The sequence below is a fragment of the Rosa chinensis genome, chromosome 7 (assembly GCF_002994745.2).
Source record: "Rosa chinensis cultivar Old Blush chromosome 7, RchiOBHm-V2, whole genome shotgun sequence".
In the NCBI taxonomy this organism is placed as follows: Eukaryota; Viridiplantae; Streptophyta; class Magnoliopsida; order Rosales; family Rosaceae; genus Rosa; species Rosa chinensis.
Genome location: NC_037094.1, coordinates 64,576,787 through 64,591,130, shown reverse-complemented (window position 1 = coordinate 64,591,130; position 14,344 = coordinate 64,576,787). Strand labels below are relative to the sequence as shown.

At 41.6% G+C, this 14,344-nt stretch overlaps 2 protein-coding genes across 2 annotated transcripts; one reads left to right on the top strand and one right to left on the bottom strand.

The window, feature by feature from the left end:
- Window positions 1-847: 847 nt before the first annotated feature.
- Window positions 848-4,598, bottom strand: LOC112178414 (MDIS1-interacting receptor like kinase 2). The gene is made up of 2 exons (XM_040511847.1): window positions 1,429-4,598; window positions 848-1,295 (listed from the first exon to the last, which is right to left on the bottom strand). Exons 1-2 carry the CDS (start codon window positions 3,572-3,574, stop codon window positions 949-951), a joined length of 2,493 nt encoding a protein of 830 aa, XP_040367781.1. The 5' UTR covers window positions 3,575-4,598; the 3' UTR covers window positions 848-948.
- A 2,020-nt stretch (window positions 4,599-6,618) lies between these two features.
- Window positions 6,619-9,547, top strand: LOC121050762. Its single transcript, XM_040511848.1, has 2 exons — window positions 6,619-6,681; window positions 6,968-9,547. The coding sequence occupies exon 2, from the start codon at window positions 7,241-7,243 to the stop codon at window positions 9,518-9,520; it is 2,280 nt and encodes a 759-aa protein (XP_040367782.1). The 5' UTR covers window positions 6,619-6,681; window positions 6,968-7,240; the 3' UTR covers window positions 9,521-9,547.
- Window positions 9,548-14,344: the final 4,797 nt, after the last annotated feature.

Below are 14,344 nucleotides of genomic sequence, written 5' to 3'. Positions count from 1 at the left end.
GTGTTAGACATTTATGAAGAGCGTGGACGAGTACATGGGTGGGTTGGTGTCAACGAATCATATAATTGTTCTTGGCCTGGCATTAATTAGCTGCGTTTTGAACCATTCAATAGTAGAAAGGCTTGATCTTTCTCATCACAATAATTTGCGATCATGAAGTGATATGGAACATAACTCAAATTGCAAAATGTGGATTTTCTCAGTCAAGTTGGATGAAACTGATAAGCCGGCCAGCTAGCTCAGATCATGAACTAGTGGTAGAGGAGAAAGGTATCTCTGTGCAGTGAAACGATTTGGTTTTATAAGTCCCCTTCCCCTGACCAGGGATTGTGTGGTCACTTACCGTCTGATTTCAATCGGACGGTGGACATGTCTGATTTCAATCGGACGGTTGACAGCTAAGTGATGAGATCTGTGGTGAAAGCTGTCAACCGTCCGATTAAAATCGGAATCGGACGGTGAGTGACCACATAATCCCTGGTCAGCTGCTGACCAGAGGAACATTTTCGTTGGTTTATTTGTTTCAATGTTTTGGTTCTTGTCCTCTGCTTCTTCAGTTACTGCTTAAATTTGTAGGCAAGCCAATTTATTTCACCTTGTGATATTGTCTTTGTTGAAAAACCAAGATTAATAGACTTCCTACCAAATATCTTGCACTGAAAGGCCCTAGTGGCGTTTAATTATCTCATCATTTTGAAGGGGAGAAATCAAATAATGATAGTCCAAAACATATGGAGTCAACAATATAAGTCCAAGTGTACATATTAATAACAGCACCATTAACCAAAATTACATATCTACTAGATTTTGTTTGCATGTACAACAATATGCCAGTTGGTTCAATACAAGATTAATTGAGTCCAAACCAAGATAAATCTCACTTAATTGGTAGCTGCACATCTAGCCTATACAAAGAAGAACCAAGTTCAGATTCTGCTCACTAAATAATCAAACACAGATTGAGCCTTGTATTAGTCCAAGTCTGTCTGAGAGATCGATGTGCATTGTTATAACCTGAGAAACGTCAAACATGGTAGGCCTAAACTGTGGATTTGGATGTAAGCATGCGACTGCTAGCATTAAAACAGTAACAAGTTCTTCAAGAATTTTACCCGTGGGAGGTTCAAGCCGGTCATCCCACACATCTTCAGGCAAATTTCCTTCTCTGATTTCAGCTTGTGACAACAAAGACCTGATTAGATCACTCGGGTACTTCCCATTCATCACTTCGAGTGCCAATACTCCAAAGCTGTACACATCACATTTCTCAGTCACCTTCAATGTATAAGCATGCTCTGCCAAAAAGGGTAAACACTGCAAGTTATGAACTTATGATATACAGCTGAGAATGATTTAGACACATTGGGACATGTCATGTTACAAAATCATTGATAAATTCATATTTGACATTTGCGTGTGTTATGTTACCTGGTGCAACATATCCGAATGTGCCTACCACAGCAGTCCGGTTAGATGCACCGAGTTCTAGCAGCTTAGCAGTGCCAAAGTCCGAAATGCAAGCCTCATACTCGGCATCTAGCAAAATGTTCTTGCTGGTTATGTCTCGATGAACAATTGGTGGCGATACATCAGAGTGCATGTATGATAAGCCATGAGCCACACCTTTGATGATATTCACCCTCTTGCTCCAATCCAATTCCTTGGCTGCTTCTTCATTGCATAAGATTGAGAACAAGCTGCCCCTTTCAAGGTACTCATAAACCAAAAATGAGTGTCGTGAATGTGAACAGAAGCCATAAAGTTTCACTATGTTTCTGTGGCGTATCCCAGTCAATGCCATCACCTCGTTTAAGAACTCCTTTTCAAAGCTCCTCTCACCATCACAGTGAGTACTGTGGAGTTTCTTTACAGCCACCAAGTCATTAGATGGAAGCTTTGCCTTGTAAACGATTCCAGTGCCTCCCTTCCCAATGCAATAAGCATCCTCAAAATCCTCAGTTGCTTTTACAATTTCTTCATACAACAATTTTCCTTCAAAAATCGACATTGAACGAAGTTCAAATTCTTTAGGATGCATGTCCTCTTCATCTGATTTTTGACAGTTCTTTTTTCTTCTGTAAGTGATACAAATTCCACAGAAAACTAGTATAAGTACTCCTGCCACAGGTGGAACTACCAAGCACACGACTTTGTAACCAATGTTCGAGCTGTGCTTCTTTTTGGCAGGAGTCATAGTGCAGGGCTGTAGACCTGTAGCATTGCCACACAGACCTTGATTCCCTTGCAATGCTTCTATAGGAGCTTCTTGAAATGCTCTGTTTTCTGGAATCGGACCCCATAATCGATTGTATGATATGTCAACGAACTCCAAGCCACGAAGGTCAGCAAAAGTCTGGGGAACTACACCAGAGAGGTTATTGTGGCACAGATTCAGTGTCAACAAGCTTTCCAAATTACAAAACTCCGTTGGTATCTCTTGACTAAGAGAATTATGACTCAGATCTACCACAGACAGCTGCTTCAACTGACCCAACTTAATTGGGGTTCCTTGGCTCAACTTGTTGCTGCTCAAGTTCAGGTGGTGCATGTTCACTAGGTTCCCCAGACTACTAGGAATCGACTGGCTCAAGTTGTTTTTGGACAGGTCAAGAAACTCAAGGTCAGTCAGTGATCCAAGTTCTTGGGGTATGACACCAGAAAGTTGATTGTCATTCAGTATAAGCTTCACGAAAGAGGTCAACTCTCCTAGTACCATAGGGATTGTCCCTACTAAATGATTCCAAGAAAGATTAAGCAAATGTAGTTGAGTCAAATTACCAATCTCCGGTGGTATGGAACCTGTGATGTTGTTAGCTGCAATCTCAAGATTTTTTAGCCGCAGAGACTTGCCCCATTTCTCTGAAATTTCACCATAAAATTTATTGTCACTTAGATTTATGTAATCCAAGTTTGGATATTCACCAAAATCTTCGGATATATTTCCAGTGAATTGGTTCCCATCAAGACGGACTCTATACAAGGTAGTGCAGTTTCTCAAGCTTTCAGGCATTCGACCTACGAGACGATTTCCGTTAGCTGTAAAATTTGCAAGCACTCCACCTTTGCAGAGATTCTGTGGTAAATGACCAGTCAAATTGTTGCTGGCAACTCTCAGCACAGCCAAGTTCATAAGATCTCCTATCACTTGAGGAATGGAACCAGAGAGTTTGCTGTTGCGGATATATAGAACCTGTAACTTGCTCATGTTACCAATTGATATGGGAATAGGACCACTGAGTTGATTCTCACCGACATTTAGAACAAGAAGAGACTTCAAGCTTCCAATATTTTCCGGAATTGGGCCTGAAAGATTGTTCCGATACAGTTCCAGTAATGCAAGGTGTCTCAGATCACATATGGAATCCGGGAGACTGCCAGAAAAGTTGTTGGTGTGAAGGCTTAGATTGCTGAGAGATGCCAACTTTCCTATCTCCAGTGGAATGGAACCAACAAACATGTTCTCAAACATGTATAGTACTTTTAGCTTTCTTAAGTTCCCAAAAGTTTGTGGGATCTGACCTGTAAGTTTGTTGGTATTCAAGTAAAGCTCCACCAACTCTGAAAGATTGCCCATTTCTAAAGGAACTGAACTAGTAAGAATGTTCCTACCTATATTCAAGTAAGCAAGACTGCTAAGGTTTCCAAAAGAAGCAGGAACTGAACCATTTAATCTATTACCGGACAAATCAAGATACACTAGTTTAGAGAGTTGACTGATTTCAGGTGGAATGCATGGTACCAAAGATTGAGTTCATGCTGAGATCAAAGTGCTCAAGATTCGGGAAGGAGGAGAATGAAAATTCGTGAAGCGTACCTTGTAAACCCGACATGGTGAGGTTTATTGTGCTGACACTCTTGGCAGTGTTGCAAGAAATGGCAAACCAAGTGCAAGGACTTGTTTCATTTGGGAAGTGCTGAGCACTCCATGAAGTTAGGTGTGATTGAGTATCTTGAAGACTGGCTTTCCATCGGAGAAGAGCACCAACTTCATCAGTAGAAACAGTAGCTGAAGCAACACCTTTGGAAGACGAAACCAAAACAACAAACATGATGAGGAAAGACAGAGAGCCTAGTTTCTCAAAGATTGATCCTCCCATGGTGCTTGTAATGGTATGACACCTCACCAGAATTAGCTACATCTTCTGTTGAGTATGTTTCTCTAAGAATTTTATGAGGATTTGAGGAACCTGGAAAGTCTTCTCTGTAGTTTTATGAATTTCTTGTTACAAGCCCATTTTTGAGGATTATGGTAAAGTACACAAAATGATTTAGCAGCACAGGATCAGCACAATTGTCACATATTTAACCAAACTTTGCAAAGATTCAGCTGCAAGCGTTACATCAATGACAAGTTCAGGAGCACGTTATATTGAACAATTCATCAGCTTTGTGTCCTGACCAAGTTTATAATGCCTCTCTAATTCATTATGAACATTATGAACGTATGAAGGTGTGGAAGAGTCTATAGTTGGGAAATTGAAAACTTTAGGCAAAGTCTTCACCTTCTTATGACTTTTGAATGTAAACAATCATGTCCTTTTCTCATAATTATATCAAGGTACAATCTTTCTAGTTTCTAATGCTAGGCTGACTTCATTGAACGTTTTTTTTTAAGTTCAATTTTGGCGATTCTGCACTTGGCTGAGAAATTCTAGCAGAAAATGAGAAATTGTCATTTCTGGCCTTGAAGCAAATACTGATGTGTTGCGTTGTTGATTTTGTTATTTTTCAAAGTTAAGATGGAGTGGGCTGGACTGTACTATAGTATTGTGTTGTGTTCTGGCCTCATTTTTTAATTCTTTCCAATTCAATATAGAGTATCAGACTCCCCACTTCTCATATGGTTTTCCCCATTTTGGAGAAGTTGTAATTTGCTCAACTCACCAATCTGCCATGATATTCAGAGCACCAGAATTCATGAAGACCGGAATGAAAGACCCAACCTTTCAAACCAGAACCGGTAAGCTTTCTCTCCTTATACCCATTTTCAGATTCAATCATAATTTTTCGTGTAAATTTTTTACTTTCTAGTAGGTATTATTGGTAGAACTTTATAAAGATTGAGTCTTGGCAAGTTCTTACTTTCATTTTATGCTTTGTAATTGGAATTGTGATAGCACTACTTACCAGAATTGCATCTTTATATACTTGTAGAAGATGTTTATGATAAATATACAACAAAATGCAACTGGGTATTGAATACAAAGTTGAATTTTATATAATATAGATTTAAGTTGTGCAATTAATCATAAATTTGAGCTATGGAGGATTGGCATTTTTATATGTTAAAAGAGTAATGCTCATTGGAGTGTTCTAAACTATTCCCAAATTAACTAGATTAGGTCTAGAAACATCTTGTAATTGAGAAGTTGTAGAAAAATCTAGAAAGAAGTAGATATTTATGAGCTAAAGTCGGTGGAGTGGAGATAATCATGTGAATGTCGGTGAACTAGCAAAAATGTCGGCTAACCATCTCTATATATATGTGTCCTCTTGTAATTACATGAATTAATAATGAACCAAGTACTAGCTAAAGGCTTCTCTCCTCTGTTTTACAAACAACCTCCTCTGTTTTTAACTCCTCCCAAATTCTTGCTCCCAAAATTCAAGTCCTAAACACATTGTCCTAGCCCACTATTACTAAAGCTTCCGCACCAAATTCCAACAGTGGTATCACAGCCACAAATTCTAACATTATAATCTGGAAACTTCATACATGGTAGGCCTAAACTGTGTGTTTTCATGTAAGCATGCGATTGCTAGTGTTAAAATAGTGACAAGTTCATACAGATATCCCCCCACATTTTGGCTTCCCTGGTTGCAGGTGATAAGGGTAACTAGATTGCTAGGGTACTTCCCTTTAATGACTTCAAGTGCTAACACGCCGAAGTTATACACGTCACATTTCTCCGTCACTTTCATTTACCAGAAAAGGGTAAACTTAAGATCGAAGTATATAAAACATTTTTACACAGAGAGAGAGAGAGAGAGATATAACATGTTCATGCACTATTGTTTGTACCCATATTTGCATGGCCACTCGGACATAGCTAATGTGCATATAGTTATTGAGTGATTTCTAATTACAATGAGCCGCTCTACAAGTAATTTGGGCCGATAGATAGGGACGTTGGCCGATGAATAAGTGGACACTTTAGTTAGTCCAAGATGAGTCAGACGAAGCTAGGTTATTGGTTATCGGCCGGCTCGTAGTCATTGGTTTATTGTCTAAAAGTCCATTGGCCAATACTCTAATTGGTTTCCAATCTGGACTCAACTTAGAAAGATAATGGCTGATTGTCAGAGAGGCCGATAAGCGATAAAGACGAAATTCAATCAAGTAGTATTTCAATCGACTTGAAGTTGATGTCAGCCGATGAGGAGAGTTCAATCCAAGATAGCCGACTTCAAGATTAATTGCAGCCGTTGATGACGTCCATCAAAGCCAATCCGGATAGAGTCCAGCGTCAAGTCAGCCGACGATAAGTATTGAAGCCAAATCAAGATAGAGTCACTGAGCCAAGAGGAGGCCGAATTTCACTCAACTTCAAAGAGTCAAGAGATCAGTTCGAGTCACAAAGCAGCCGATATAAATAGAAGCATCGACAGAAGACAACACACACACAACTCCAGAAACTCAAGCCATCAAGCTTTTCTTATTTCGTTTTACCTTTTGCTTAGGTAGAATTTCCGTCTGTTACTTTAGTTTATTTGCTCTGCTAGTTACAATCTCAGTTACTTTATCTTTCTTGTAGCCTAGTATCGATTTTGAATTGTTCTCTTTGTTTTCTTTCAAACAACAGTTAATAATTTGCAGCCATTCTAGTTTTCAGTTTCGTTGCTATTATCTTTTATTTGCTCCTTATTGTCTTTATGCTTTACTTGTTTAATCTTGTTATTCATAGTAGCTATTAATCTTATATTTACTCATACTCTCACAACCACACCTAACTCACCCAACCTTCAGCCATCAAGTCCTTAATCTAGAGGCATCGAACCGCAGCCGAGAATAAGTTCCTTCCTCGGCTAACGATTGCTTGATAAGTCAGATCTACATCCACTACACCTACAGTTGCACACTTGGCCTTCTGGCCGTGTGCTGGCACGCTCCGCATCTATTCATCAAGAAGGACATTTGTTCCTTGATCCCTCGGCTGTATAGGCCGAGGTGATTTTCAGAGGCAACATCTTTTGGCACGCCCAGTGGGACCCAAGATTACTATTTTCTTAGTAAGGTTGAATGCAAGGGAAGGAGGTTAGTCAACAAAAACAAGACAACCCATACAGTGTAAACAGGGGAAAGAAGTGTCTTCGGTGTGGAGAGTCAGGACATAATTCAACTTTTTGTCCATCACGGCCGAAGCTCGATCTTACTCCAATCAGAATGTCACTTGAGTCAAGTGGGAATGGGACCTCAGACGCTTCGTCGGTAGAGCAATCAGCCGATGAACGTAGAGCTCAAGAAGCAGCAAAGACTGCAGCATCCGAACTAGCCGCAAGACAGGAGGCTACACAAGCAGAGGCAGCCGATGCCGCTGCAAGGCAAGAAGACATGAGACGAGCAACCGCTGACGCAGCCTTGGCCAGGCAATCTACTGAAAGTCCGTCTAGAGGCTTGCCACTTAATGCTTTTCAGAGTGCCTCGAATAGTGTAACCACTCCCGGTGCTATCATCCATGCAGCACGAGATGGTAGAGTTAGAGATACTGTGGAAGATGATTATTTAGGGCCGGCCGGAGTGTCAGCCGAGTATATGTACAAAGCATTGAATGAAGTTTTTAAATTGCAGACGAATGAACTCGCTACTCGAGGAGAAATCAACAATAGAACGTTGGTAGATCAGTTAGCTACTGTTTTGGGAGAGAATACTAACCGATCAATCGGAGGATTGCAAACATCTCTTGAGCAACTGAACCAAACAATGGCGGCTATGGTGAATGGTCAGAACACTTTGCAAACCTTGCTGATACAAAATCAACAAGGCCAACTCAACCAAGCACTTCAACCTCCATGGCAGCAAGCTCATGCTTATGTTCCACAGCCACTAGCTCAGTTTCCTATTGGTGGACAGCCGTTTCAAGCTCAACCCCAATTTGGAATGGCCAATAATTACGTGCAACAGCCGATAAATAACAACAACGGTTTAGGAGGACAAAATCCACCTAGGAATGGGTTAACAGTCGAAGAAATAAGGAGAATCTGTGAAGAAACTGTAGGGCCGGCTCCTAGAAGAACGGCCAGGCCAAGATACACCAAACCATATCCGGAAAGGGTTGAAAACAGAGACTATCCGAGGGGATTCAAATTTCCCGACTTTCTTTTATTCAGTGGAGATGATTACCAATCAACTATAGCACATATTTCCCGGTTCACCGCGCGATGTGCTGAGCATTCTAGAGATGACGATTTGAAGTTGAAGTGGTTTGAGAACTCACTGACCGGCCCTGCTCATGCTTGGTATGTCAACTTGGCTCCTAATTCTATTCAAAACTGGGCCGACATGGAAAGAGCTTTCCATGAGCAATTCTACAGAGCCGAACCAGAAGTCACAATCACTGATTTAGCAAAAATGTATCAAGCAGCACATGAGTCGGCCCAAGATTTCTTGGATAGATTTAAGGCTGCAAGAAACAAGTGCAGAGTTAACTTGGGGGAGCTAGAATTTGTCCGAATAGCTCAACAAGGTCTAAATTACGAGTTGCGCAAGAAATATGAGGGAGTTGATATTAGAGACATTTTTGAATTAACCACTAGCGTGGCTAGATATGAGGCAATCATTAGAGAAGAGACTCAAGCCAGATCAGCCTCAAAGGGAACTTATTATAAGAAGCCTACTGTTCATGCTGTGGAGGCCAATTTCCAAGGTTTGAAGGTCGAGGAAGAAGATTCGGCCGAGATCAATGCTGCCGAACTATTTGTAAACAAGCCAGTGGTTTGTAAAGCCCTTGCAAAGCCAACAAACCCAATCAAGGATAAACCTCAGCCGATAACATACCATACCAAAGATGGCACACCTTTAAGATTGACACCTACCCGCACTTACACTTTTGATATCACAAAGGCTGACATAATTTTTGATCAACTTCTTGCTGAGAAAGTAATTAAATTGCCAAACGGCCATGTTATACCTAAGGCCGATGAAACTAGAAATAAGTCTTATTGTAAATTTCACAATTCTTGGAAGCATTCTACTAACAATTGTGTGGTTTACCGTGATGCTTTGCAGGATCTCATCGAAAAAGGAAAGTTGAAGTTTCCAGAGACGAGCAAACCAGCTCAGCTTGTCGATACCGACCCTTTTCCAGTCAACATGGTATACGTCAACTTCCCAAGAGGCCACAGGAGGAATTGGCCAAATATGAACTTGTCTGATCCTAGGGCCCGAATGAGGTATATGTTTCGTGACCAGAGGAGGGAGCCAGTTTATAATAGTCAGGATGAGGATGCATACGATATGACAATGCCACCGGCTTTGAAGACCTCATCGTCATCTACTTCAAACCGCCGGCCAGTGCTGTGATTCTGTGCAGCCGTTGCAACTGTGAGGTAACCCTCAATAATCTTCTGCAAATCAAGAACCAAGAGTTAGCTACTGATCAACAGGTAAAGCCTGGGTTAAAAGCCTCAACTAATTGTGAAGAAAGTAAGAAGAAAGACTCAGGAGGGAAACATGTTGGCAATGAATTGGGGACTCCCACGGCCAATTTGGCCGAGGATGAAGTACTTAAGCTCTTTGGCCCTCACAGTCCCAAGGGATATTATCAGGGACAACAAACTTCCCAAAGTGTGTTTAAGAGAATAAAGGAATCTGAAAACGCCGAAAGAGGACGACTTTCGGTGAGGAGAAGGTTGACTTTTGAAGATGATGATCTTGAGGGAAATTTTGCTGATGGTTTCAATGGCCGACGACGATCAGGTTTTGACCAAGATGATCGATTTTATGACCAAGATTACTTTGCTAGAAATAGAGGCCGAAGACCTTATAGGACATATCGGCCACCAGTCACTCATGATAATAGGTGGTATGGCCGAGCGACCAGAGATCAGCCATTTTCCCCTTTGACAAAAACTCAAAAGAGGCGTATGCAAAGGGAAGTGGCTGCTGCAAGGCAGCAAGGGTCAGAAGGGCAGGAAGTCAGACGCTCTACTGAAGCAGATAACAAAGAAGCCCCTATAATAAGAGAGGACTTTCATAAGGATTCAGGAGAACCTATGGAACTTGAGACCATCGGTGACCATTTTGAAAATGTCCTTAGCTTCCCAAAGCTACCCCATCTGCGATTTACTGAAGGAGGGGTTAAGGTCTTCAAACATCTCAACCCTCCATTTAAGTTGGCTGAATTAGAAACAATGAGAAAGTTTCACCAGAAACATTCAGCCCTTGCAATTTATGGGCTTCCAAGGAGTCAAGACTATATTCTCAATACAATAGTAGCAAATTCTGATGCCGATCATGCTTTGATTCGGCAGGGTTTCCATAGCCGATTCATTACACCTGGTTTAAAAGCTTTGTATCAAGCACATCGCAAAGGAATCCAAAAGAAGGATATAGTCGCTCAAATTCCAGTTTCAGAAGCCGACCTTCATTTCCTTAGATGTTTTCATAGAAGCCACTCGGCTGAGGAAACTTATGGCATAACGCCAGAAGAGGTCCAGCTCGCAAGGGAACTTGATAATTATTTAGAAAAGAAAGACTTCGCAATTGAAGAGCAAGCGAAAGCCGATACCAAAGCTAAGGATATCGAACAACAGAAGGAAGTACAGAAGGCGGCTATGGATAAGACGCCAAATGGAAAAGTCCCTACCATAAGAGTACTGAGAGGACAGGATCCTCCATTCTCAAATTAAGATCTGGGGATGATGAAAAAATATCATAGGATGTATTCAGCATTGGCCACTTATGGCCTAACTGAGGAGGAAAGCGCGATGTTGAAAATGTTGGAAAAGGATCTGTCTTCAGAGTCATACCTCATCACTGAGGATTCTAGCATCGGCTTAAAAATCAGTTATCAGGCAATGATGGAGAATTGTAAGCTAGAAGCCAATACTGATAACTTACCTATTTCTGATGCTGACCTGACTTACCTCTGCACCTACCATAAACAACATCCAGCTGCTGAGATTTATGGATTCACATCGGCCGAGAGCAAATTACTAGATAATTTGTCCAAATACTTGCGGGCTCGTGCAATCGAGTGGCAAGCAGAGACAGAGAAGGCATCCACCAAGCTGACAACTGGGGCCATCGAAGAATTGAAGAAAGAACAAGCCAGTCTCAATCAGCAGTTGAAGGATGAAGAAATGGTAGAAAGTGTTGCCACGAACAATGGTAAGCAAGACGATTATGGAGACGAGGGTGATGAGGAAGTCGATTATGGGGAAGAAGAGGAACAAGGTGACTATGACAATGAGAATGGACTCGATTACGACATTGGGGATGACACAGCTTTTGACATAGAAACCTTATCTCCATTTTATAAGGGCGAGGCCGCCTTTGGAAAAGGAGAAGGTAACACAATGGACATCAACATGGTTTATGTCCTACCTTCAGAACTCAAAGCTCAACCAGGTCAGTCAAATGAACTGATCGGTGACTTTGTTGCCGATCGACAACCTCGATTTGAGATTGATGAAGTCGATGCCCAATTGAAGGATGAAGAAGGCCGTGTGGTACTCACAAAACCAACGGCCAAAATGGCTCAACATTTGAAGCCGTTATACATCACGGCTTACATAGAGGGATATCCAATAACGAAAGTTTTGGTGGACAATGGTGCAGCAGTTAATGTGTTACCTACAGCCTTCATGAAGAAATTACGCAGGACTGAATCCGATTTGCTCCCTTCAGACATTACAGTGAGCAACTTCTCTGGAGGTAAGAGTAGGCCAAGAGGTATCCTCCCCCTCAATGTCACAGTGGGGGAAAAGACAAACATGACGGCTTTCTTCGTGGTCGATTCATCTGCTCATTACAATGCATTGCTTGGCCGCGATTGGATTCACCAGAACATGGGTGTACCTTCTTCCCTGCATCAAGTTTTGATCTTCTGGCATGGCGACAAAATTGAGGTCATTCCAGCAGACAATAATCCATTTCAAGCATCCACCAATGTAGTAGAAGCAAGGTTTTATGAAGACGATATTGGTTATTTCACTTTCAGTGGAGGAGATAGCAAGGGCCGACCTACTCAAGTTACGGCCCAGAAAATTGTCAACCTAGGGAGTGAGGATGTTTTGCAAGATGCAGAGCGTCCAACCCTGGTTGACCTCTTCAAGGACAATATCAATGTCTAGAGACCCAAGGTCTCTAGAAAGAAAGGCCGCAGTCCGATCTATTTTAGGACGTTTGCTGGCCTATTGGGCCGACAGGACTACCAAGTCTAACTCGGCCATCAACTTAATGGAATATATTACAGAACAACAGGAAGAAGAACTGCGGTTGGAAGATATCGGCCCAGCCCAGGCCGAATTAGAAGATACTGAAGCCGAAACTCAAGATCCTGTAGACCAAATCAACTTGGGAGATGAAGATAACCCTCGGCTGATCTCTATCAGTAGACTTCTCGATCCAGAACTGCGAGCAGCGATGGAGGCTTTATTACGAGAATATAAGGATTGTTTTGCATGGGAGTACCATGAAATGCCCGGGCTCAATAGAAGCTTAGTAGAACATGTATTACCTCTTAGAGATGATTGTAAACCTTACAAACAAGCTCCTCGGCGATGTTCCGCCGAGGTGCAAATTGAAATGAAAGAGGAAATTGAACGATTATTACATGCTAAATTTATTAGACCTGCTAGATATGTGGAATGGGTTTCCAACGCTGTACCTGTAAGAAAGAAAAATGGCAAGATGAGAGTATGCGTTGACTTCAGAAACTTAAATTTAGCAACTCCAAAAGATGAGTATCCTATGCCAATGGCCGATCTCTTAATTGATGGAGCGGCCAAACATGAAATATTATCTTTCATGGATGGTCATGCCGGCTATAATCAAATATTTGTAGCCGAAGAAGATGTCCATAAAACCGCCTTCAGGTGCCCAGGCTTTGTTGGAACCTTTGAATGGGTAGTGATGCCTTTCGGCTTAAAGAATGCCGGAGCAACTTACCAGAGGGCCATGAATGCCATTTTTCACGATTTAATTGGCAAAACCGTAGAGGTGTACATAGATGACGTGGTTGTTAAATCAAAAACCCGATCAGGACATCTAGCCGATCTTGAGCAAACATTCAAACGTATGAGAAAACATAAACTTAAAATGAACCCCAAAAAGTGTGTTTTCGGAGTATCAGCGGGAAATTTTCTAGGTTTTCTCATTCACCAGCGGGGAATTGAGGTCGACAAGAATAAGGCTAAAGCCATTATCGATGCACCCGCTCCTTCTAACAAAAAACAACTACAATCATTCCTTGGTCAAGTTAATTTTCTCAGACGATTCATCTCTAACTTGGCCGGTAAACTTCGGCCTTTCTCTTCTCTACTTAAGTTGAAAATTGGAGATGAATACAAGTGGGAGCCAGAGCACCAACAAGCTTTTGACGAACTCAAGAAGTATTTAACACAACCCCCAGTGTTAGTACCTCCACAGAAAGGAAAGCCGCTGAAGCTCTACATAGCGGCCACAACTGAATCAATTGGGAGCATGTTGGCTCAAGACAATGATCAAGGAAAAGAGCAAGCCATCCATTATTTGAGCAGAATCCTCACACCCGTTGAGATAAGATATTCGCCAATTGAAAAACTATGCCTCGTGCTCTACTTTTCGGCGATTAAATTACGACATTATATGTTACCATCAGTTGTTCATATAATTTCACAAACGGATTTAATTAAATATATGTTGACTCGGCCGATCATCAAAGGCCGAATTGGAAAATGGACAATGGCGCTTTCTGAATTTACTTTCAAATACGTGGCCCAGAAGTCAGTCAAAGGCCAGGCATTGGCTCAATTTCTTGCCGACCACCCTTCTGTTGAAATTGAAGATATGGAGAACGTTGAAATAGATACTGCACAAGTCGGCTAGATGTATCATGAACCTTGGCTACTATATTTTGATGGCTCAAGCACCAGTGACTCAGCCGGGGCAGGAATAGTGATTGAATCTCCAACCGGCCAAAAGCATCAATATGCCTTCAAACTGGACTTTAACTGCACAAACAACCAGGCCGAATATGAAGCCTTAATAATTGGCCTGGAAGTATTAGAGGAACTTGGAGCAACAAGAATTAAGGTGTTTGGGGACTCACTATTAGTCATCAATCAAATGCTCCAGGTTTTTAGATGTTCCAATCTCTCGTTGGCCACTTATTATGCCGCCGCACAACAACTGCTTAGTTGT

Coding starts and splice junctions, on each gene's coding strand:
- LOC112178414 (XM_040511847.1), bottom strand. CDS start 3,574: ATGGGCAATCTTTCAGAGTTGGTGGAGCTTTACTTGAATACCAACAAA. Junction 1,296..1,428: donor ATTCGGATATGTTGCACCAG/GTAACATAACAC, acceptor CCTTTTTGGCAG/AGCATGCTTATACATTGAAG.
- LOC121050762 (XM_040511848.1), top strand. CDS start 7,241: ATGCAAGGGAAGGAGGTTAGTCAACAAAAACAAGACAACCCATACAGT.